The following is a 26,362-nucleotide window of genomic DNA, read 5'->3' as shown; positions in this document are numbered from 1 at the left end:
AAGAAAAACAATGGGAAAGTTATGGTCCATTTTTAAATAATTTTAGCCGTTGCTTTTCCTAACATTTTACACTATCAAAAAACAAAAAAACTTTTTAGGTCACGCACCACTATTGGGGACAAGCGATTAATGAACATTTGAAAAGTTGTGTACCTATTCTGATGAATAGGAGTGTATACAGGGTGTCCCACAGTCACCGCCCCAAATGAAAACCATGGATTCCTGAGGTCATTTTAAGTCGAAAAACTTAAGTGGTAATTTTCTCGTTTTCGTCCCGTTTTCGAGTTACCACGGTTTTTATGATTTTTACTCTCTTGTCCTTTAACTGGCCTTATCTTTGCCAAACTACGTTTGATTTGAAAGATTTTTTCGAAAACGACATTAGCAAGATTCACGCATACCAACACACGCACTTTCACACACACTCCTCTGTTTGACATTTGTCTGAACATTTGTTGTTGTTTTATTTTTGTTATACGCACAAATTTCGTACACAATTACAAAACTAGATTTCATATCCTATTTGCAGTGGAAAATCTGAAATTTTTACACAAAAATCTCAAAAGTCAATAGAAAACTACATTAGAAACAAAATACTTTTTGGCACAGCTCTTTGTAAACTCTAATAAAGTTTACACTTGCTTAGAAATTGGCACTAGATTTTGATTGGTTCACTACAGTTTTTAGCCCTCTTTATGTAAAATAAATTTTTCTTCTATGAATTGAATTTTTAAAGCAAACGTTTTTGAAAAGATTCAGAGAAAAAATGCACGGGAGTTTGTGAGTTTTGAATTTATATATTTACAAAAAGGACATACAAATTAAACGTGAAAACATGGAACGTGTTTACCATAGTAACCTTTTGTTATTAATTGTTTTTGTTTAAATTGTTCTAACTGAAGTTCAAGTTAATTGCATTTTTTTAACTCAAAGTGAAAAATTCGAGCAATTCAATCTCAAAGTCCAAACGCGAGGCGGAAAAAAAATTTGCCCACGGGAGAATCAATTTTGAGGTGTAAAAATAAAAAATTCGCCCGAATTTTTTATTTTCACACCTCAAAATTGATTCTCCCGTGGGCAAATTTTTTTTCCGCTTCGCGTTTGGACTTTGAGTTTAAATGGAGTTTATTATAGTTACCCCAGCACAATTTATTTTGAAGGTAAATGAATTCTTGTTGTTACTTAGTTCTAAAGAGTAAGCATCATGAAAAAAGTAGAAAAATTAAAACTTTAAATTAAATTTTAAATTTTAAAACTTTATTTCTCATTTTTATTTGTCAGTCCTCACAATTGTAAAAAAAATTTTATACCACAGTCCTCAAAAAATAAATTTTGTGGCTGCAATTTAATCTCGAAAGTAAATTACAACAGCCTATATTGTATTAAAAAGTGAAATTATTTCCAACACTCCGTGGGTAATAACTTAACGCAAAAGTGAATTTCGTTCCCACGAAAAAGTGAAATTGGTTCTCACATTCAGTGGGAATTAGCTTCACTAGAAAAATCTGAAATTATTTCCCACTAGAGGTGAAGTTATTTCCCATGTGAAGGTAGTTCCCGTGAAGTTAGTTCCCTGCACCAAATAATTTATCAATAATAAACCATAATTTTTTTTTATTATACCATCATTTTGGTTATTTTACCATCAACAAAGTCACTTTTTATTTAGTGCTCGACTTTCAACATGGATTTCCATGTATTAAATTTTGATGTTTTGCTAACGCATAAACTGGAAATTAAATTCATTATTGGAATGCGGATGTTCTAAAATCTTAAGGTTTTCTTTGAACCTTAGCGCTAAATTTGATTTTTAGTAAGGCCCATTTTGTCACAAAACCTTACTAATAAAACTAGCAGCCTTGGAATTTAATGAACGCTTTTAAATGTGCATAGCTTCTTATCAAGAAAATAGAAGTTATTCTGTTAATTTTCTGAAATTTTATGTAAATTCTGGTGTTCCGCAAGGAAGTCACTTAGGTAAAAACTTTTCTCTTCTAAGATAAAAAAATATCTTCAGTTAATGACTGCGTAGAACTTCAAGAAGATCTCCAAAACTTCAAGAAATCGTGCAATAAAAATTACTTATTTTTAAATGTTAACAAGTGATAAACAATGAATTTTACACGCAAAAAGAAAATAATGCCATATAATTACATGTTTGTCTCTTGTCCTTTAATAAGACCATCCGTTTTTTCTGACATGGGGATTATACTTGACTCAAAACTCACATTCAATGATCATTACATTATGTATGATTACATTATCAATAAGGCTTATAAAATTTTAGGATTCGTTAAGCGATTCTCTCGAGATTTCCACGATCCAAACGCCTTAAAAATTTTATATGTATCAATTTTTAGGCCTATGGTTGTATTGTATGGTCACCATACTACTCAACTCATATTGATAGAATAGAGAGTATTCAAAGAAGATTTATGCAATTTTCTCTTCGTTTTCTCCTGTGAACCCCGGTGTCTCTCTACCCCCCTATATACAAAGAGTTAAGCTTTTGAATCTCCCACTACTTTCAAAGCGTAGAGAATACTTACAACTCTGTTACGTTATTAAACTAATTAACGGTTCTATAACACCCATCAGCTTTGGGTCGTTTGCATTTAGGTTTTAGCCAAAACATAAGAAGAAAAATACCTTTATGTCCATCATTCAATAGAGTAAATTATGGTTTAAATAGTCCTCTAAATCAATTGATTTCAGTATTTAATAAGTTTTACTTTATGATTTCCTCAGTTAATGATAACTTTAAGAGTACTAAATTTAAGGAAATATTTTTTAATGCATTATTGTATTGAAAATTGTACTGTTTTAAGATAATATTATAATAAGTGATTAACGTTAGTCTTAAACGTATTAAATAAATAGAATGAGCTCTCCGATTTCAAACGTTTAAATCGAGGTAAAATAAATGTGGATGTTCTTTGCGAACTTGCAAAATCTAATCTGTTGTACAAGTAGTCAGGTTGTTTAGTGTGCTTTATATTATAAAAAAAGTATTCGAGTTCTGAACTTTATGAGAATGTCAAAACTAATGTCCAAGATCTGCATGGAGAAGGTTGATATATGGTCGCACAAGCGTTTTTTGAATATGTATCTGGCCAGATTATTATAGACAACGTTCAATTTCCTTCTAGATCTCACATCCGTATAACAAGATTGGCAATAATAAAGACTTTAAAAGTAACGTTTTGGTATTGATAGGCAAAGAACTTTGCGTGGACCATAAGAATGGAAGACCATTGTAGACCTTACCAATTGAAGCCGAAACATGATCAGTCCAGTCCAGTGAGAAAATTGTTAAAAATAAATTCCAAATTTACGAGCTTTAGATACGTATTCTATAGAAGACTGACCAAGTTTCATAGGCGGTAAAAGGGAAGTATCTAATTTTCGCTTAAATATGCATATGGTTTGCGACTTCTCTAGATTCAATGATAGATTATGTTTAATTGCCCACTGTTGAATTATCTCTAAATCTGCGTTGAACGTCGTCTGAAAACATATGGACGGTAAAATGCTTAGTGATTCGAGGAATCTCGTTTACATAAAGTGTAAAAATTAACGGCCCAAAAATGGATCCCTGTGGAACTACAGCCGGGACTCTAAGCAACGATGAAATATTGGTTCCTACAGGTGTATACTGCGGGCGACCATTCAGATATGAACTTATAAGTTGAACTGCCAGACAAGAAAAGCGAAAGATTTGTAGCAGCTTTTTACAGAGGAGGGAAATGGTTCACCGTATCAAAAGCTTTGGAGCAGTCTAATAAGGCTGGAAACGTAGGGCAGTTGTTGTCCAAGCTTTTGCGGATGTCGTCTACAATAAGCAAGAGGGCAGTTTTACAACTCCTTTGCGCTCTAAACCCGGATTGTGCTGGGTTTAACCCTCTGTAGGCACACCTCTTTTTTGTGACATGATAGGCACACGGGTGCGAATTTGGTTTTCACTTTTTCATGTCGCTATAACTTTTTTCGGTCTAAATACACATTTTATAGGGAACATATATTTGAAAATGATGTACAATTTTCCGAAGAATATTGTTTTCACAAAAAAAAATATACCATAATAAAGAAATTTTTTTGTGAACACTTTTTGGAAATATCGTATTTATATCCAATATTTATAACTTTTTTTCAATAAGAATATAAGGTAATGAAACTTATTGGAAAATGAAGGAAAATACTTATGAAAACATTAAAATAATTCCGTTATTTAATTAATTACGGTTAACTATTTTTAATCGCTGCTTGAAAAAGTGAATTTTTAGAAGCGTGATAACCCTTTACCATTTTTTTAATTTTTTAATTTATTTACATCAATCGAGTTACAATACTCTACAGACTACGAAATAATACAATAATAATACAATAAATAATACAATATAAAATTATCTATTTAAAAAATATAAATTTAACAAATTTTTAAAAGTTTCTCTACTATATTGAAAATTAAAATCAAAATCATTCCAAATAGCATTTTTTTATAGGCTCATTTAATGCATAATTCGTTCTATAATTTGCTTCCTGGAATAAATTACGATTTCTAAGGAAGCGACTTGGAGCATAAAAACTAATTAATTCAAGCAAAAAAAAAAAACAATTAATGCGATAAGATAATGTATCTTTTATAAAAGTTATTGAATATATTTTGCGTCGGTTCTCAAGAGTATGTATGCCAATAAGCTGACATCTAGTATTATAATGAGGCATACTATCTATGTATATTCCAATGCAGTTTATTTATTACAAATCGAGTAAATTTTTTTTGGACCTTCTCAATTCTTAGTGAATATGATTTATAAAACGGATTCCACACCACACTACAATATTCAAGAACTGATCTGACATATGCTACAAACAAAGATTTAAGTGCGAATGGATCTTTTAAGCCTTTGGAATTCCGAATAACGAAACCTAACATTGAATCGCCTTTACTGACTATAAAGTCAACATGCAGATTAAACTTTAAATTAGAGTCAAAGATAACTCCAAGATCCTTCTTTTCATAAACTCTTTCGAGAACAACGTTATCAATACAATAATTAGACAACAAGGGAGATGAGCGACAATTCAACCGTAATACTCGTACTTCAAGGAATGCCCATCAGTTCACATTTGAACCCAACTTCGGACGTACCGTCAAATACAGAGATTCTTTCTTTAGTCGTACTACTGGAATGCGGAATGCATTACCCGCCTCAGCTTTTCCCTCCCATTTTAATGTTCAGAACTTTAAAACCAATGTGCATCGGTATCTCCTTTTACATCCCTTCCTCTTTTCCTAAAGCTCGTACTGTGTATATATGCATATTAAGGGTACCCAAAACCCCTTTAGTGCGCGCTTATTATAAAAAAAAAAAAAAATTAAGAAACAATTTGTTTTTATTGCATCATACCCAAAGCCTATTAAGATCTTCTTGTAACAAAAAACAATCGTTAGGATTTGTTATACAAGAAAACATCTTCAGATCATCTGCAAACAATAGACATGACGAAGAAGAAAAAACATTAGGTAAGTCATTTATAAATATAAGAAAAAGAAGTGGACCAAGATGACTACCTTGTGGAACTCCAGACGTTACTATTATAGATTTAGAGGTTGTTGAATCAATTTTAACATATTGTGTGCGACCGATTAGATATGAATTTAACCAAACCAGCATTTTCGAATGAAAACCTATTTGATTAAGTTTATTTATTAGAATTTTATGATCCACTCGGTCAAAAGCTTTGGCAAAATAAAGATAACATCCACTTGATAACCCTTTACCATATTTTTCAAAAGAAAATTAGTGAAAATTGTTAAATTAGTACAAGTGGATCTACCAGATATCAATCCATGTTGGTATGGATATTATTTCTTTTAAAAGAAATGAAAACCGATCGCATAAAATTTTTTCAAACAATTTTAGAATCACAGATAATTTACTAATTGGTCTATAATTTGAAATGACTTGTTTTGAACCACTTTTAAATATTGGAGTAACGAAAGTTGTTTTGCATTCAGAAAGAAATTCGCCATTTTCCAACGAATTATTCAAAATAAAACATAAAGTTCTGGAAAAGGAAGGAGCACATTTCTTTAAAACAATTGAAGGAACTCCATCAGGACCCGCTGAGCTGAGACCCGATAAAGCTACTTCAATTTCATGTAAAGAAAGCTGTAAGCTGCCAATATTAACAAAATTTTCCGAAAACAACAAAACAAAAATTATTGGTATTATTATGACTTGTTTGGAAACCCATTATTATTTTTTTTTTCGATTTAAAGAAAGTCCAAACAAATTTACTATTAGTTTTCAATTTTGACTCTATGGATATATATGTAATTTTTATATTTTTATAAAGAAAACTATTTAAAAAATTGAAATTTTTCTCTAAAGAAACATATTCTGTCCGCAAATTGGCATTAACCTCAGACACTTTCAGCAATTTATAGATTTTATTCTTTTTATTTTTTAAATTAATTAATCTTTTGTTATACCAAGGTGGCATAGAGTTGTTTTTACTTAAAGTTTTGGAACAAAAATATCAATATAAAACAAAGATAACTCAGTTTTTGTGATTGCATTAGATGGTAACGATAACTGGTCCATATAACTCGCTATGCCAGAGAAATTTGCTTTATTATAATTATATTTAAAAATATTGGTTGTACTTCTTTTTAAATAATTCAAAATTTTACAATCAAACTTAGAGCAACATGGTGAACAGAATTAGAAAACATAGGAAAAATATATTCATTAACTGATATAATTAGATCTTTATTTACGAATATTAAGTCTAATATTCTATTAAGATTATTTTTACAATTATTAATTTGAACTAAATCAAATGTCGCAAAGGTATCTAGAACTTCAGAAACATATTCATTTGTAACATTATATGGTATGAGATGTAATTCACCTGGGTCAAAACCCAATTTACAGTTGGTAGATTGAAGTCGCCTAATATAATAATATTTTGACTCCCAGTAAGATTCGATAAATACATATAACAAATTGAAACATGTTCTTTATATAACTCCAAAGAGCTTCTTGGTAGAATATAACTTAAGATAATGTAAATTTTTTTATTTTCAAATAAAACTTTGATAATTAATTGATCTAAATCAAAAGAAGATGATGGAAGAAGATTTAAATGACTAGAAGCATACACAGACCAAACTGCAATCAACACACCTCCACCCCTGTTTAATCCAGTTGCGTGGGAACATCTGTCCTTTCGATAAATTGAATATTGAGAACTATTAAACATTTCACTATTATAATGATTTGGAGTAAACCAAGTTTCAGTGAGAGGTATGACATCGTATTGTTCCGTAGAAGATATGTAAGTAGAAGATGTTGCATTCTCGTGCGTATACCACCAACATTTTGATAATACCCAAGAAGATTGTGTGTTACTGTGTGTATTGTTGATGGGAGTAGTAAAAGCATTGCCACTGATAGTAGGTGTAGGCACAGATGATGATGTTGATGAAGTGGAGTTTGATGAAGAAAGAATTTGAGTTGACGTTACGTTTGATGGGTCGCAAGAGTTGCAAGTGGTGTTATTGTTCTCTTGCTTTTTTATAGGAAAAAAAATTTAATTTGGACATGCTGCGGCCATAATGAAGAATTTAAGATTATTGATAATTTATCATTTGGAACTCTTAATTTAAAAGTAACAAATTTTAATTCAGATATAATAGCATCTTTTTTCGTAAGCATAAAACATTTGAACATATTAGAAGGTAAATTCGACTTTTTAGATATGTGTTCAATGATATCATCGGGAGTGGTTTCATTAGAGAAACGTGACAAATGAAGCCAGTTATTTGTTGGAATAGAATTAAGAGAAGAAGTCATATCTGTACCAACAATTTTGATGTTATTTTTTGTGGTTAAAAGCATATTATCTTTCTTCTGTTGTTGAAAAATATTCGAGTTCATTTGATTTTGATTTATTGTTAAAGTTGGGTGATCAGAATTTATAGGCAATGGTAATGGTTGAGGGGCGTTTGGCGTAAAATTGTTTATTATATCACTCACAAACACTTCATTACCTACATCGACAGTAATTGATGGATTATTGATTTCATTTATTGGTTCTCTTAGAGATTCCGATATATTATTTTTGGTGGTTTTCCGAGGTGGAGGAGTTCATTTCTAAGAGCGCTCACATTTGTTTTTTATACAATTTATGGAGAATTATAACAATATGACTTAATATATAATGCGATGATATGTGTACCACACTAATCATACCGGTGCTCCATTTTTATAATTAAAAAAAGTTATTTGATTTTTTCAATATTCGAGCAGCTCATTCTACGTACTCGTGCACGATGTAATTTTTTTTAAGTTTACGGTTATATTTATTAAATTTAACCATGTGTAGTGTGACACCTATACTTACGTTTTCGATGATAAAACCGCATATCGTCGGTGAAACTAGAAAAGTGTGTAACTCCGTTTTAGCAAATTTTATAGGAGAGCAATAAAACCTCATCGTTTTGAAGGCGTTTGTATGAGTTTCCATTTTCTAATTTGCTAATAAAATACTATGAACTTTAAGGGGATTGCCAGTTTAAGGAACGGTAGACATCAGGTTTGGCTTTCAAATCTAGTTTTCAGAAAATTTGGAGTTACACACTTTTCTGGTTTCACCCACGATATATGTATGTATACTAGGGTGGTTCAAAAAATCGAAATTCTTTTTTTTTTTTTGATTTTGTACTCCGAAAAATCGATTGCTAGACACCTCTAGAATATACACACCAAATATGAGCTCATTATATTAATGGGAAGGTCCTCCGCTTCGCAATTTTCCATTTTTACATCAAAAAATATTTTTTTTATTAATTGGCTTTTTAGCAAATTTCTTTACATATTCTTGTAGGAAATTGACGCTCTACAAAAAAGGCCTTATACACTTTTTTCGTTTATCTAACCGTTTAATAGATATTTGAGATCCAAGAAAATCTTCAAAAATTCGTTTTTTGTTCTTAAATTTGTAAAAAATTGTAATCAAACGAGCATGGCATATTCTTGTAGAAAATATATTCAGCCCTATCGGCAATCTCACGTGAGAAATTTCCCCGGGAGTAGGTTTTCTCTCAAGGGAATTTTTCTCCTTATCGGCAATCTCCATCGGAATTTCGTTTTCGGGAAAGAAGTACAGCCAACTTAACAAAACAAAAAAACCTTCGAACACATGTCTTCGAAAATTTTGACAATTCTAATTTGATTGTATTTAGTGCACAAAAACAATTAAAATGTTTAATAGTCAATATTTATATAATTTTTTTCTTTGGTGTTGATTTGTGGATTTTTATTCAATATTTTTTTTTGCCCAACTTATTACTTTGTTTGTTTCTTCAGATGGACATGTAATTGGTTTTGTGTTTGTAATTTTAATTAAAGAATCAATCAATAAAGTTTCTTAAGCTTTGTTTTTTTTGACATGATAAACAAATAACTGTAATAAATTGAGGCATTCCACATAATTTGATCATTTCTTCGACCAAAGCAGCAAACTAATGCTCTCGGAATGGTCTCCTTTAGTTCCATGCTTTTTTTTAAGGTTTTCTTATATTTTATTTTTGTCTACTATTTTGCGTTATTCAGTTGCAATATCATTTGCTTTTTGTTGGATTAAGGAAGTAAATAATTTAATATTTTTAACAGAATATTTTGAAAGAAAAACACGTACATTTTGGCTTCAAAAAATCTGTTCCCCATAAAAAATATGATAGAAATACTTCGGGGGAGAAACTTCATTCCCGATAGGTATTTTTGTGTGGAAATTTTTCCATTCAAAAAGTATTGCCTATACCGATTTTTCGGAATAGAGAAATTTTTCCAGGGAAATTGTATTGCCGATAGGGCTGATTGTTCCAAAAAAAGTCTTTTTTGGAACTTTTTTCATTAATCTTACAATTCTTAAGATATTCGAGGTCAAAGTTAAAAAATTATAAAAACATTTTTTACCTTTAAAAATTTTCCAATTCACTGAAAATTCATTATATTCTTATATTCAAATAGGCAAAGTATATTCTTGTAGGGTCTTAAATTTTCTACAAATAATTCCTTGGCATCATATTGTTTAACCAATAGATTAGCTAGTGTCAGGTCGAAGTTCTTAAAATTGTTGATCAAATTGTCTGAAGAATGAGCATCGAGTAAATTATGATATTTTGTGCTGTAATCTCTAAATTACAATTGCTCAAATTTAGAAATTACAGTACCTTGCCATAAAAAATACAATTTTTTGGTTCATGTTGCTCAATTTTTAAAGTTTTTGTCGAAATATCTTTAGTTACCAGACCGGTCTAATACTTCAATTTTTGTACCGAGGAATAATGTGACATTCTTAACTTTATGGCAAGGACCCCATCTTGCATATAGGATTGAATTAAATCGCTTGGGCCTAATAATAATGGTACTATATAAGCCTTGTTTATTAACGAAATAATAAATTCATTCCATTTAATTATCTTTACAAATGTGAAAGTTATCCACCAATATCGACGGGGTGCTTATTAGGCTTGTGTAGTTCGCGAACGAACTAGTTCAATGAAGTTCATCTTGGTGAACTATTGAACTTAGTTCACTTTCTTAGTTCAATTTAGTTCGCGAATAGCGAAAAAGATTTTTTTCAACAAACTAAACAGCAACCTAGAGCAGTCGTAATATGACATTACAAAACAGCTTGCGCTCACCTTACGTTATGATTTTTTTTTATATATGTATTTTGGGTCCTTGTCTCCCATAGGGAATTTTCAAATTTGGTCCTTGTCTCCCTTTGTCTTATACGCCGACAGCGCCCTTTTAACCCGACAAACGTTTAAAGAATAGGGGTTCGGAAACCAAAGTACATAGAAAGCTCGACAAGTATATGAACGAAATTAAGAATATTTATATTATAAAAAAAGAAATATGTATCTGTTATTTTTAGGTTGTATTTGTTTTATTATGTAGAATGCGTCAATTTTACATTAATTTGGATACAGTTTGTACAAACTTATTTTGTTTTTTGATTCTAACAAAACCGGAGTGATTAAAATAAAATGAACTAGTTCAGAACTAGTTCAGTAGCGTGATTTGAACTAAAGTGATCGATCACTCAAATGAACTAAAGTGCCCAATTCTAGTGCTTATAGCCTCCGATGCTTGGATTTAATGAATATTCCACCAAACCGAACAAATTATGGCTTGCATGAACCTTTAACACGCATGTGCAAACTTTTAAATTTAAATTCAAACTTTAATAAAAATAAACTAAAAACTGTTTTGAAAACCAGTGTACCACGTTCATAAATGTTTGTGTTTATTTTTATGTCTTTTTTGTTGCTTAAGCAATTATTTTGTTTGTATTTCTTTAATGTATCTTTCATTTAATATTGAAATTTAGAATTTTTATATTAAAAATTCTCAAGTTATGTTCAACTCCGAGTGAAAAAAATGGCCCTTAGTCTTCTGATGTCAATAATTGTGTAGTTTCTGAAGCTCCCACACTCTCTCAACATTAGATAGCATCCACCCTCGAATAACTGTTTGTTTTTTTATGAAAATATGAACACATATGAAGAAGCAAATGGGTCTTAGCTGGAAACTAACAACAACACATGTTTAAATATAAAAAGGATATTTTTAGAAAAAATTGTGAAAAGCACATAACTATCATAACAGTTAAATAAAAGGTCTTAAGTTGGATTTAGTTTGACTGATCAGAATGAACTAATGTGTTGATTTTCCTAAACGGCTTTTCCGATTTCAACGATTAACACAAAATCTATATATTATATACCTTAATATAATTTAATATCAAAATTTTCTAGAAATATTTTCTTTATGGATTTAAAAAAAATTAAATTAGCTGAAATAAAGAAAATAAGTGAAAACCTCAAACCATGTTTTTTTTTTATAATTGGTGAAAAGATGTGGAAAATGTTTTTAACTTCCCAATAAGTATAAACACTATAGTTATCTAATACACACACAATTATCAGCCCGAACTTACGCGTAAAAATTATTTTAAAAATCACAAAGTAAATTTCCCTATCAAACAAAGTCTTATTTTCAACTGCCCTCCCTTCCCGGTGTTTGGGTTTACGTAATTTTTAAAAACAGTTTATGATATCTTAATTATTCAGGTAAAATAAAAAAAAATTATTATGATCCTGGACTTTACAGAAGTTTGTCTGCTGAGTTTTTTTTTTATTTATTTGTCTTAGCAAAAAAGTTATGGCCTAAAAATTATTTTAGAAAATTTTGAAATTTCGTCACCAATGTAATAACTAATAATGAACCGATTTTGATAAAATTAACGGCTTTTTTTTTTATCAAAGTCTGAGCGCGATAGTTTTTAGTTCTTTTTTATTTGTCTTACCAAAAAGTTATGGCCAAAAAGCGCAAAAAACTCCCAAAAAAATAACTTAAAAACTATTGGACTTTCGACACCACTGTAATAATGGACCGAATAGATTTTCATATAGTGAAGCGATTGTCGTTTAATTTTCCAAAATGGACGAGTTTTCCGACGTTGGTGGCTGTCCAAACCTCAGCAGACAAATTGGTTGAAAATTCAGGATCATAAATAATTACGTGGATTTTTTCGAAAATTTGTAGCTATGACTTTTGACCGGTTTTTGAGGTTAAAATGTTCCTTAGTGCGGCTGTTACAGGCCCAAAAGTACCCTTGAATATTTTTAAAAATATTTTTCGCTTAATGTGCTATTAAATACGCTAATGATGGGTCTTAAGCAAGGATAGGCCGCAAAAAAAATGAGGACATTCTGCTGTGCAGGGGTTTCGTTGTTCATATTGTAATCCAGTAAAACAGAGGCGGCACATCTGCTGGCTTTTTGTCACAGTTCTTGCTGCTGGCAGGGTGGGACTTCTTGAGACGTTATTCGAGACGCGAACGAAAAAAGACCTGGGGGTCATTCCGTAACCTGATTATCGATTTACGTTTGGACGATAGAGTTGCTTCACGTAAAACTGGAAACGTCAATCGCACATGACGGAAATCGTCTAAACGTTCACGCCAAAACGTTTACGTTTGGACGATAGCTAAATAGCTCACGTTTTCCATACGTTTATACTCATTCAATGTTTTTTTTATATTATTAGAAGTTTGTGATCAAATGTAATTTTAGGTTCGAATGTGTTTATTAAAAATAAACATGACATGATGGTTAATTTTTGGTTACTTTAAAAAAAAAATAAAATCACAAGTTTGTCCTAAAAAACGTATGTATTATATTTACATGTGCAGTGCATGCATAACACAATTTTTTACAAAAGAAATGCGCACAAGAAGTAAAAAAAAACATTGTTTATTCTAAATTTTCCTTGAGTTCATACCACCACCAGCATAGTATAATGAATTGTACCTTGATATAAAGTAGTTTGAGAATTTCTGAAACCCTTAAACCGCTCTCAAAATGCATCAAGAAATAAAAGATAGACGAAACGAATTTCGCGTTAAATAAAATTGAAAAATGTTTCTTTCGTTCAGAAAATATTCTTATTCTTCTCAAATGAAATAAATGTTTGAAATTTCAAATTTTTACTCGAATGTTCATCATCACCAATATGATTACAGTCTGAAATTTCGAAATATATACAAATAGTAGAGTATTCAATATTTTCGAAGGCAGTAAACAAAACAATTTTTTTCATCATATTTGAAAAAAAAAATAAGAAATGAATGTTTTATAAATTTTTTTAAATGCACCTAAAGCGTTTTTATCACAAAATATTTACTTTTCTCGATTTTCAATTTAAAATTGTTTGGTTTCTGTTTTCACTACATTTTTTTTCTTCTGTTATTTTCAGATGTCTAGCAAAAAAGTCGATCTTAATGATATTATCTCAAGTTTTAACAGAGATGTTCAAGAGTTTTCAAGACTTCTTAAAAGAATAGCTACTTTTAGACAAAAGTTTGAATCACATATCCGTGAATTTAAAAAAATCGATGATCTTAAATCCATTGTGCATAATACTGACGTGAATTTGACATTAGAATGGGACACAATGGAAAAATCCGCAAAAACATTAGAACAAGAACTTACTAAAATGGATAAAGATTCAGAAGTTAAAAAAAAACTTGCCGACACTGAAAACAAAGAATCCCCCGAACAAAATCTCAACAATATCGTTGAAAGAGACAAAGAATCAGGAATTAAATCTACCTATGATAAGGATGTTTTTGTAGAAAAGCAAATTAACGATGACGTTAATAAAGATAAAACACCCATGACGGAGAGTAATAATCAAGTGGAAAATAATGCTTGTGTTGAAAGTGAAACAGAACCCGAACAAGAAGAAAAGTCTTTGACTAAAACAGATACCAATTTAGTTGTTTTGAAAGATGCTGAGGAGAACACTGAAACCAATGTAAAAAAAGAGACTGTTGCTAATGATGCAGAAGGACCAAAACCTGGATTAATTCGCGTTGTTCCTTTACAAAATTTACTTTCATCTCCACAAAAAAGATCAAATAATTCTCCGAATTTTCCTTGGGTTATCAGTGACAGTGATGATGACACAAATACAGCTGTATCTAAAAACAAATCAAAAAATGAGAATATTTTTGAATTAAGTGATTCAGACGATGAAAGTTTGCAAAAAACGAAAAAAGAAAGTGTATTTTTAAACGAAATGAAAACAGGTCCACGAAAAAAGATTACACCCTTGCGAAACAAATCTGAAAAAATAGAAAAAAAAGACGGCAAAGAATCTAACTTTGTGAATAGTGAAAAATCAAAAGAAAACTCAGCAACTTGTAATCTTTCTGTAACACATTTGAAATATATTGTAAATTCTGATAGTGAAACAAGTTCTAAAAAAAATGATAATATCTCTCTGGGCTGTAAGCAAAGTACTGACAACATAAACATCAACGCAAGTTTTTGTGATGAGGCGCAAGATAATTCTCCTTATATAAAATCGTCAGTAAACAAAACAACACATTCTTTATCATTACTTTCAAAACTTTTACACAGCAAAGAAAAAGAGAATAGTGAAACATCTTCATCAACATTACTTCGACAAATCTTCAGGAAAAAATGTGTTGTTCGCATTAAGCGAATATCCTTAACTGCCAACAATGTTAAAATAGATGTATGTAACTTAGTTTTTTTTTAGAGTTATCGACTTAAACATTATTTCTCATTCCTTGACTCGTGCAACTATACCGAAAATGGGTCAAAGGATGCTATATATCAAATTATATATTAATTGAATTCTTAAATTGTAATTTGCAAAAACTTGTTTCCAGGAAAAAAAATTTTAATTTATAAATCTAAGAGTTATTTATTTGTTATGTATACGAAATCAATTAAAATTCTGAAAATCTACTTTTAGATTATCAAGCAATAGGTATTTATTGAGTATACATATTAATAAGTATTTATCAAAACATAAAACATTTGAATAACGTGAAAGCAGAAATCCAACGAAATGAAACATATTTTATTCATATTTTAAATAAAAAAATGTATGTATATTAAACACTATCAGCCATATCTATAAATGAATCTTGGTTAACTCTTAACAACTTCTAATAAGCTTTATAGTATAAAATTCATAAAAGAAATCGAACTTGAGAAAACAATCAGACGTGGTAGAATGCAATCACGATGAAATAGGGTGCGAACAAAAGTAGACCTCGCAATTCTGTCGAGTTACAGACTAAAAGAAAAGAGAAAATTCAAATTAATTTTTAGGATAAAAATTAACGGTACTTGCAATACGACCAAAATGGAAAAAGTTTTTTTTTCTCAAAAACGACTCTGCTTTTGAAATAAAAAAATATTTTTTTTTTATTACCATTAACATAACCTGTCATAGAACCGTAGAACAGGAAAATCTTTAAGCGGGAAAAAATGCGGAAAATAAAAGAAATTTGTGAATTAGGCCGCAACCAACGATGCATCGAAAAAAAAACAAGTTAAAATTTAGTAAGCAGTTATTTGCGCAATATCAAAGGGTCGCAATTACTCAGCCACAGTATGGGCCGATATACATATGATATACAGCATGACTTCCTGCTAAAAATAAAGCTAAAAACCGGTATTAAATGTAGTTTGGCGACGGTAAAACAGGTTGTCAGAAGTGGTTAACATTTGAGAAGAACAAAACTTCACAAAAACTACCACGAAAACCTCGAAATGAAACTCGCCTCCAATTAAAAAAAATACAAGTCGTGAGTGTCGGTTTATTTACCATCAAGTCCAGCCACGTAAGAACAAAAAAATTAATTTGTTTCCTAGAAAAAAAATTCCTTATTTTCTGATCCAAATATGAGCTCTTTATATTAATGGGAAGGTCCTCCTTCGCGGTTTTCCATTTACATCAAGCTTCTACTAAAAAAAATTATTTTTTTATAAATCAACTTTTTATCAAATTTCTTTACATGTTCTTTTAGGAAATTAAACGCTCTGGAAAATGCTTTATACACTTTTTTCGTTCATATAACCGTGTTATAGATATTTCAGTTCCGAAAATCAAGAAAATCTTTGAAAATTCGTTTTTTGTTCTTATTTTGTAAGAAACAGATTCCTCCACAAAAAAGGTCGTATACTTTTTTCATTAATATAACAATTCTAAGGGCCAGTTTGTTCACGATTATCTTTTAATCAAGGATTATTCCATAGAAAAATCCTCGATTAAAAGATAATCGATCGTGAATAAACCGGCCCTAAAGATATTAGAGGTCAAAGTCAAAAAAAAAATATAAAAACATTTTTTACTCTTCAAAATTTTCTAATTTACTGAAAAGCGGAGGAAGGTCCTCCCATTAATATAAAGGGCTCATGTTTGGTGTATATTCTAGAGGTGTCTAGCAATCGACCCATCCATGGGGGTAAGTAAGCCTTGTCGTGGCGGATGGGAGTACAAAATCAAAAAAAAAAATTTCGATTTTTTGACCCACTCTAATACATTCAAAAATTTTTCTAGAAATAATCTGTTTCAATAGTACACCTGTAGAAACAAAATCAGTTTTTTTTTTTTTAATTTAAATATGTTTTGATGATATTTTATGATAAAACTTCTGTCGTTTTCAATTGGTAATCCCGAAGAGCTCTTCGATCCCGAAGCAAAAAAACACCCAAATACAGTTCTTTTCAGTTTGAAGTTTCATGTCTATGTATGTACATGTGTGTTTTTTCACAATCTCCTTCAATATTTGGAGGGCTAAGAGCTGAAGTGAACCAAGTCACAAAAAGTTAATTCGGAGATATAACGAGTTAAAGTAAATACGTTTCCATTGAATCTTATGGTGAATTTTTTTCGAACAAATGACATTTTGAAACAAAACACTTTCGGATCAAACTAATAAAGGACGTTAGTAGAGTCAAACCTTGCGCAGATTTTGGCACTAGATTTGGACTCTTTTTGACTTGGTCCGTTTCAGCTGTAAAACCTCCATTTAATGACTATGAAAATGATAAAGAGGGAAATACCAAACCGTTTATGATTGTGGGAATATTCATAATCATTTTATTAATATTAATATTGATTTCAAAACCAGGAGAAAAATTCCCTTCTTTCCAGAAGAGGAACCGTCATCCGACGCCAATGGAAAACGACATTAGTTGGTGGGTTAGTTCAATACAATTTTGGTTGTAAGTTTAATGCTTAAGAGACATTTTTTAATACGTATTTTAAACTGTTTTGATTAATATCTAAAGAACCACTTCGCGTATAACATTTTTTAATAATAGTTTTGATTTAAATCCTAGTAATACGTAATCCTTTTTTACTCAATAGATGTGCATGTTTCAAACTTTCGAAGTTACAGTACATAAAAAAAGATTCTTATATCTTTTTGCCTTACTTGTCAAGACAGCTGATTTTTAGCTGTTTAGCTCGGAAAGAATGATTTTTTTAATTCTGTGGAAGATATTTCATAATCAATAGAGAAAATTTGCGTAAAGCGGGTATTTTGTGGACCACTGCCCTAAGCCTTTTTTCGAGAGATAGTTGAAATTGTTGTTATTAAACATAACACAGGGAAACAAGTCTATTCATTCTACATTCGTTCAACAGTTCAACAAATAATAAAAATACTCCACTCTTCCAATAAAAGCATTATTTCAATCCTGGAGGTGTTCCAAATTACCCGAACTTTCTTAGAAAAAAATATAAAATCAAAAGCACTTTAACATTTTTTGCTCGTTTTCTCTTGACTGAGTGCCAAAAATTTTCGAAATTTAATGTATACCACATGAAAGAAATTGTTTTGTTGGCAAATATCTCTTTTTATGAATAAAATATAATATCGTTATATTTTCGATTTTTTAAAAAAAGCGATATTTCTGGAACGATATTCGTAGAAATAAAAACATTGGTGTTTTTATATTGATCAGTGCGTGATCTAAGATATTTGTATAGTTTTTTTTTTTTATCATACTGATCCCTTAATAAAAAAAAGCAAAATAAATAGTCATGTTAAAGGCTTACGCTCGGTTGAATTTTATGGTTGAGAAAGCCAACTATAAAATTAAACCAAGCGTTAGCCTTTAACATCACTATTAAATTGTATATTGGTATTGTGAAGTATGTATGTATAATTCTGTTAAATATTAAAGTGAGGTTCAAATTTGATTATTGGCAAGGCCCAATGAGTTTATCTTAGTAGAGATGCATCTTAAAAGGTAGCGTGAGTGTGATCAAGACTCTTGCGTGTTTCATTTCTAAAAATCATAGTTTTCGATTTGTAAGTGCTTAATAATTAACCCTCTGTCGGGTGCGAATTTGGCAAGATAAAAATTTCAAATCTCCCTCACTCCTAGAGTTTGCATGGAGGAGCCATCTATTGTATACGGGAATTATGTGAAAGTATTGGTGTAATCATCGAGCACTACCCTGGATTCAGTCCCTGCACAGTAGCTGCACACTGAGCTTCGAAAAGTAGGCGTAAGCCAAATTCGCACACGTCTGCCTAAGGTGTGATTTAGGTGGAGAACGTTTCATCGCATATATTGATATACTATAAGTCATATTATATTATAGTTCTCCGTTAGTTTTATACAAAACGCCAGTAGAAGTATTTAACTACATTTTCAATAACTTTTATTGTCTGATGTTTTTATTTAAAAAAGTTATGTATTTTGGAAAAATAATTGATTTTTTTCAAAAAAGTGTTCGCAAAAAAGTGTCTTTGTTGTGGTGACGGTATACATATGTTTTTAGAATTTCGAATACAATATTCGAGTTCCTCGGAAAATTCATACAAACTTTTAAACAACTTTTTTGTTCATTATTGTTTTCTTCATAAGAATAAACTTATAAAACACAATGTTTATTATATATTTATCGAAGAAAATCGGCCCCAGAGTCAAAAATTGTCATGGGTAAGAAAACAATAATTCCCTTTAAAAATTAATATCTGAGCAATTAAAAAAAGTTATTAACATTTTTTTAATGCAGTTCCAAAGAATAGCATCTTCTTAAAATCAAGACATTAATGAAGTTTCTATCATAAGTATTAACGGAGTAATTAACATTAACATGAGTAAAGGCATACCAAAGAAAGCGTTTTTTAATCATCGCTAAAGGGTATCAACTTTGCAGATAGAGAGTTACTGTAGAACAATTTTTTTTCTTAGAATATACACAAGAATCATCCCTCAAAATGTACTTATCTCATTATATGAGCTTACATGCTTACATACACATTATATATCACGGTGATCTTGAAGACGCGGCAGGTTTTACAAGAATGGACCCCAAAAGTAATGATGCAGGACTGTTAGGACTAATTTCAGGATTCTAAATATGTAAACTTAGATATCGTACCTGATCTATCTTTTGAGTTATAAGTATTTTTGTATACACGGGAGGGCATTTTGACTTAGAATGGGGACAAAATTGTTAAAAAACATCGAAAATAGACATTTTGATTTTGTATATGTTTTTCGAAAGCTATAATATTGTTCTTGAACTTAGTTTTAATTAAAGTTGGTTGAGCAAATATGTTCTGAGAAATTTAATTTCAAAAACATCATCTTAGAAAAAAAAAATTTTTTTTCTTCAAGTTTATTTTTTTTTCAAAAAACCACATGCTTATAAGTATTTTAGTTTTTGAGATTGGAGGAAAAATGTATCGCATCCCCAGATTATGTCATTCAGAAAGGAACTAAGACGTTCACGGGTTTTTATTGCAGGAATCGTTCAATGGGTTATAAGAGAAGATAAAACCGTGGAGTGCTATTAAATGAGAGGGTGGTTTTTTCAATATATCTCGTAAGCCGAGCAAAATTTTGATATATTGGATTTAAAACTTTTTGTAGAGAATTAAATTCCCTATTAGAATAATGTTTTTTAAAAATTGAAAAAAAAAATTCCATACGTGGCTGCACTTGTTGGTAAATTAACTTCTGAAACATTAAGGTTTCTATGAGGATACAATAAAGTGATACAGTATTGAAATATGTAACCCTGAATTAATCCTTTTTGCATTAATAACGCCTGAAAACTGAACTGTGAATTTTTCGTACTATGTCATGGGCGCCCGTTGCCAATTTGCTTACCTATAACATTTTTTGAAGCTAAAAGAAAAGCATTTTTATTATTTTATTTTGAAATTTGTTTGTAGTAAAAGAATAATGCCGTTACTTCCTTCTCAGAAGGTAAGATTCTTTCGCTAAGATATGGTAAAAATAATTTTTGAACTATCAACCAAATCGGTTTTCCTGCTAGTTGTTACGTTTGCTGATTTTAAAATCTTTTCTAGATCAGAACTAAAACTAAATCGAGCCATTTCACAGTTTTATTTGAGCACCGAAACCGAACAACGATGAAATGAAAATCATACTTTTATTTAACGAACACAATAAAATATAAGCTGAAAAATCATTATCATAACCCCTTAGTTGCAAAAAGCTCTAAAATTATGTTCAATACTGTTCTAGAGCAGTTTATTAATGTAATTTTTTTTTTGGAGGGCGAGGGGAATTTTTTTTTCTAATCTTGGCAAATTTTGTTCAGGGAGAAAATTCTCCCATAAGATTTTTTCTTGTCTCGACCCAACCTACACGCACTAGCTTTTTGGCACATTATTCCTGAATCACCCTGTAAGAACAAAAAGCATACACAAATATGCCTATGTATGTATATGCTCTCATGGAATTATCCTATTGTTAATATGGTAAAAACAAATAGGGTCAATGTGGGTAAATGTAAACAATTTCATGTCTTTTTTTTCTTTTTACTTGAGATTTTAATATCTAGTCACGGAACAACTTGAATGGTATGTTCAAATACAAATATGAAATGATGGCAATTCTTCTTTATAAATATAAACAAATATTTTCCAAATTGTTTAAATTACTGTCAAATATGGCATGTTTACAAATACCCCACCATATTTGTGTTTTTTTACAAATTCGGGGTAAATGTAAACGGTGGTTTAAAATTTTGAATTTCCTCTTTATCATATGGATAATGACTTGAAAAACGTTCAAGAAGGTATTTTACAAAAACTTTTCCAAATTCCAATAAAAGTTTTTGTTTTCTTCCTTTGATTCTTTATATAGGCACCCAATATGCATCCTGAGCAGCTCTGAACGTCATATTTTTAATTTTTTTTACGTCAAAGACCGATTTTGCAACATCATTCACTGAAAACGATGTGTTGGCTACTTTAAAGTGTGACTCCGTGGCACTTTAGCAACAGTAATTGACTGAAACTACTTATTTTTATTAAAACTAATAATTTCAGCAAAAATATATGTTTACATTTACCCCCAGAATACGTTGTTTACATTTTCCCATCATGAAAAATATTCTGGGGTAAATGTAAACACATGCAAATCGACATAAATGTCCTGTATTTTAAAATTTGTTTGTTTCACATAGAATCTACATCAAAATTCGAAACTAAAAAGTATTTGCAAATTGTACTGACTCAATTGAATCTGCAAAAATTTTAAATATTTCTGAAAGACTAACGACTTGTTTGGCTTTTTAAAAAATTATCTTTCACGGAAAATACGCTCGTCGAATGAATTCTCTCTTGACAGCAATGAGCTTGACGTATAATATAAAAGATACATGCGTCCGCGATTTGTACTTATGTATGCATCAAAGAGATTTAACTGAAGCTTGTTATGAACCATGTTTTCATTTACCCCTGTTTACATTTACCCACATTGACCCTAAAGTTTCATATCATTTTGCATTTTATTTTACAATTGTTTTTTATTAAAAAAGTTTTATGGAGGAAGCAATTTTTATTTGATTAAATTTTGAAATTTTGTCTTAATTTTAGAATTTTGAACGCGATAGTAAACGCCTGCAACCCAGCAGTTCAAGCAAACGAAAAGTTAAATTAAAAGTCATGGATAGCGACTCAGATTCTGAGATAGAAACTAAACAAAATTTAAATAATAGCGAGGATGATAGTAGCTCGTCAAGTGAAAAAGAAATTGTACCAGTGCGAAAGAAGCGAATATTTCAGAAAAAAGACAGCGATTCTGATTGGGACACCAAAGGATCAATTCGAAAAGTTCAAACAACTCGAAAAAAACGAAAGGTTATACAAGCTTCAAGTGGATCTAGTAATGAAAGTGATAATGAAGATGGCGATAACAAACAAAGAAAAAAAATTCGAAAAGTTATCAATGAGAAGAACTTAGATGATGGCACAAAGAGAGCTACAAAGGAAGAAGAAGAGAGAAAGAAGCGTATTGAAGAGAGACAAAAAATGGTAAGGTAATATTTTATAAAATGTAATGAGATTATTAAATATAAAAATGGTCGACCTTTAAAAATAATGAAATAGAGCTAATTAGGAACATATTGATTTATTTATAAGCTGCGTTCCTTTGGGAATATTTATATAGTGCTTAGTAGTTAAAGCTGCTTTGAAAAACTTTTTCAATACTCAGTACTTAATTCAGTCAAATTTTGCACGGGAAACAACAATAAATGATTGCTAAGGATAAACAAAAGTTTTTTATTTGTTTGTTTAAAGAGAAAACTTATTTCTAAACTTATACATCTTTGACCCTTCAGAAATAAGGATTATTAATAAATAAATAAAAGTAATCAATTGTTATTGTTTACAGCATAAAATGTTTACTCAGTAAAATACTGAGTACCAATAAAACCCGGCTAAAATCTGTACTTGTTCTATAATCAGCCCTATCGGCAATCTCACGAGAGAAATTTCCCCGGGAGTAGGTTTTCTCTCCCGGGAATTTTTCTCCTTATCGGCAATCTCCATCGGAATTTCGTTTTCGGGAAACAAATGCAACCAACTTAATAAAAAAAAAAAAACTTCGAATATATTTCTTCGAAAATTTTGACAGCTCTAATTTGATTGTATTTGGTACAAAAAGTAAAAAGTAAAACAAATAAAATGTTTAGTAGTCAATATAATAATTAATTTCGTTGGTGTTGATTCATTAAATAAGTTTTTTTATTACTTTCCCAACCTTATCTTAAAGTTCCCAATGGAGTTGAAGTTCTCTTTCCAAAAATTGATCAGTGCTTTTTGTTTCTGTTTCTTCAGATGGACATGGAATAATATATATTTTAATGAAAGAATCACTTAGAGTTCCATTATTTGCCTGGAGTCGTCACCCACAGATATTAAAAATTCCAACTCTTCGTCTGTGGTTTCCTAAGTTTTTTGTTTTTAGGATAATAAATAAAATAAATTGACCCATTCTACATAATTTGATATTTTCTTCGTTCAGTTCCATGCTTTATTTTAGGAGTTTCATATGTTTTATTGTTGCTCTTTTTTCGATATCCAGTGGCAATACCCGCATTTTTTTACATCAAATCAAGCAAAGTTTACATTTGCTTTTTGTAATTAATAATTTAATATTTTTTACAGACTATTTTGAAAGAAAAACATTTAAATTTTTGCTTCAAAAAATCTGTTCCCTATAAAAACAAAGACGGAAATACTTCGGGGGAGAAACTTCATTGCCGATAGGTATTTTTTTAGGGGAAATTTTTCCTAGGAAGTTTTTTTATTAAAAAATTATTGCCGATACCGGTTTTTCGAACAAGAGAAATTTTTCCAGGGAAACTTTATTGCCGATAGGGCTGAATAACTGTTGTTTCGTGCAAAAAAATGAGAGCAGTCATTCAGTTTTTTCTCTCTGTATGCTATTCATTGAAGCGGTTTGCCTCAATATGGTATGTAAGGGTTTTAGGTGATTTTCTAGAAAGAAATTGAATTTTTTTCAATATGAAAAAAAAAAACTTTTCTCAAAAACAACACGTAACGATTCTGATTAGATAGATAGATAGATAGATAGATAAAATTTTATTCATGAAATCAATTTTTTTAAGTAATACAATGCATTGAGTAGTGAACATGAATAAATTAAGACATGACAAAATTTGTCGTGTGTCTGTAGCATACAATATTATTTCTATACATAATTCATTTTAATTTTTAAACATTAATTTGATTTAGACATTGATTGATACATTTTTGTAAATATTTGTAGTATTATAAATTTTAATACAATTTTGGTGGACTTTGAGTTTAGTTAAAACGGAATGACTTTTAGTTTAGTTAAAACAGAATGACTTTTAGTTTAGTTAAAACGGAATGACTTTTAGTTTAGTTAAAACGGAATGAACAAAGATTATAATTTTAATTAGGTTAGAGCTTAAACATACTTTATTAGATAGCTAACTAAAAACTTTCGGAGATAATCATTTTTCTATAAGCATAGGCCTTACTATAAAAGTTGAATAGAAGCTGCCAGTCGAAACCATTCAGATAAGTCTTCACTTCCTCAATGAGTAGAGCATTTTTACCAAAGTAGTGACGCCTTATTTCTTTGAGCACGGGACAAACTCCAATAAAATGAAGGATGTCTTCCCTTTCTTGTAGATTACATAAACTACAGTTACCTGCCATTCGATGTGGAGTAAAATTTAATTTGAGAAGTTCACCTCTTATTTTGAAGATGATCCCAATGTTGTAGCACGAGAAACAGCTTTTAAAATAGTTATTTTCATTAAGATTGTAATTGATTAATGAATAATACTTTCGCTCTGTTGAACTGCGAGCTTTTTCAATAAAAGCATATCTTTCATTTTCATCAGTCAACTGGATTATTTCATAAAAGATCTTCTTCCACTGGTTTGAGTTAGCTTCTGACAAGTTAATCGTTATTCCACAATTTCCGGCAAGTTTAACCCAATTTTTGACGAAGAGCGTTTTCTTTTGCAGTGCATACTGAAGAATCTTCTTCGGAAGTCTTGAATCTTCCATATTTACCACCCTTATTAAATAATCTGCATGAAGTTTAACAGCAGAAATATACATTGTTGGTAACCCCGATTCCAGGTGATACATATATTTTGGCGTGTTAAATGGAAGGTAAAAAATTTTCCTTAAGAAGAACCGCAGCAGGCTTTCCGTTTCCTCGTGTCGCTCTATTCCCCAAACTTGAGCACCATAAAACATAATAGATTTGGCTGTAGCATTAAATACATTATATTTGGAGCTGACTGTTATTAAGTTGTTGCTGAAGATTTTTTTCCAATTTTGGCATATTGCTGATTTCGCCTTATCTATTTTATTTTTTAGATGGTTCTCCATTTTTAAGTTGAACGACATTTCCATTCCCAGATAGTTATATTTTTTAACTACTTCTAGCTTCTGTTCGCCATATTTCCAATTTTCACAGCTTGCAATTCTACCGGATCCTTTTTGGAAAATCATAACTTTGGATTTTTCCACATTTACCTCCAGACCCCATATTAAGCAATACTGATAGAGCTTATTTATCATCAGTTGAAGCGAAGATGGTGAATCGGCAAGAATAGCTATGTCATCCGCGTACATGATAACCTTTACCTTTGTGTTGTCAATACTAACCCCACATGTAAGCCATTCCACCAGGTCATCGAGAAAGAGTGCGAACAGTAAGGGGCTAAGGTTGCAGCCTTGTTTGACACCTCGGTTTGCAATCAGTCTCTCCGATCGGTCTTTACCATTGCCTATATTTGCTTTTGTTTGCTGATAAAGTTTTATTAGTGCACGAACGAATTTTGTAGATATTCCCAAATTGTACAGCTTGTAGAACATGGCATTTCGATTTATCATGTCAAATGCAGCCCTAAAATCGACAAAGAAGGTATACAGCTTTCTATTTTGGTCTAATTTCATCTGCGCTATTGAAGTTAATATGAAGATGTTATCTACAGTAGAGTAACCAGAGCGGAAGCCAGCTTGATACTCGCTGAGTTTTTCGTTCACAGAAACCCACTTGTCCAGTCTTTTGTATAGTAATGTTGTATAAACTTTTAGCGCCGAGTTCAACAAAGTGATCCCCCTATAATTGGCTGGATTTGAGTTGTCACCTTTTTTG

General features: G+C 30.6%; 1 protein-coding gene across 9 annotated transcripts in view; it reads left to right on the top strand.

The window, feature by feature from the left end:
* The window catches only part of LOC129911733 (transcriptional regulator ATRX homolog), an 89,558-nt gene that overhangs the window by 6,008 nt on the left and 57,188 nt on the right, over window positions 1-26,362 (top strand). For 5 of the 9 annotated variants that reach the window (XM_055989629.1, XM_055989630.1, XM_055989633.1 and 2 more), the window contains one exon: window positions 22,285-22,722. In XM_055989629.1, coding sequence (XP_055845604.1) covers window positions 22,354-22,722 — 369 coding nt within the window. In that variant the 5' untranslated portion in view covers window positions 22,285-22,353. Of the gene's footprint in view, window positions 1-13,841; window positions 15,129-19,146; window positions 21,163-22,284; window positions 22,723-26,362 lie in introns of those variants that run through there. The other 4 variants (XM_055989627.1, XM_055989624.1, XM_055989626.1 and 1 more) reach the window with 2 other exon arrangements.

The sequence above is a fragment of the Episyrphus balteatus genome, chromosome 2 (assembly GCF_945859705.1).
Source record: "Episyrphus balteatus chromosome 2, idEpiBalt1.1, whole genome shotgun sequence".
Classification (NCBI taxonomy): domain Eukaryota; kingdom Metazoa; phylum Arthropoda; class Insecta; order Diptera; family Syrphidae; genus Episyrphus; species Episyrphus balteatus.
Note: the sequence above shows the minus strand (reverse complement) of the source record. Positions and strands in the feature narration are given on the sequence as shown.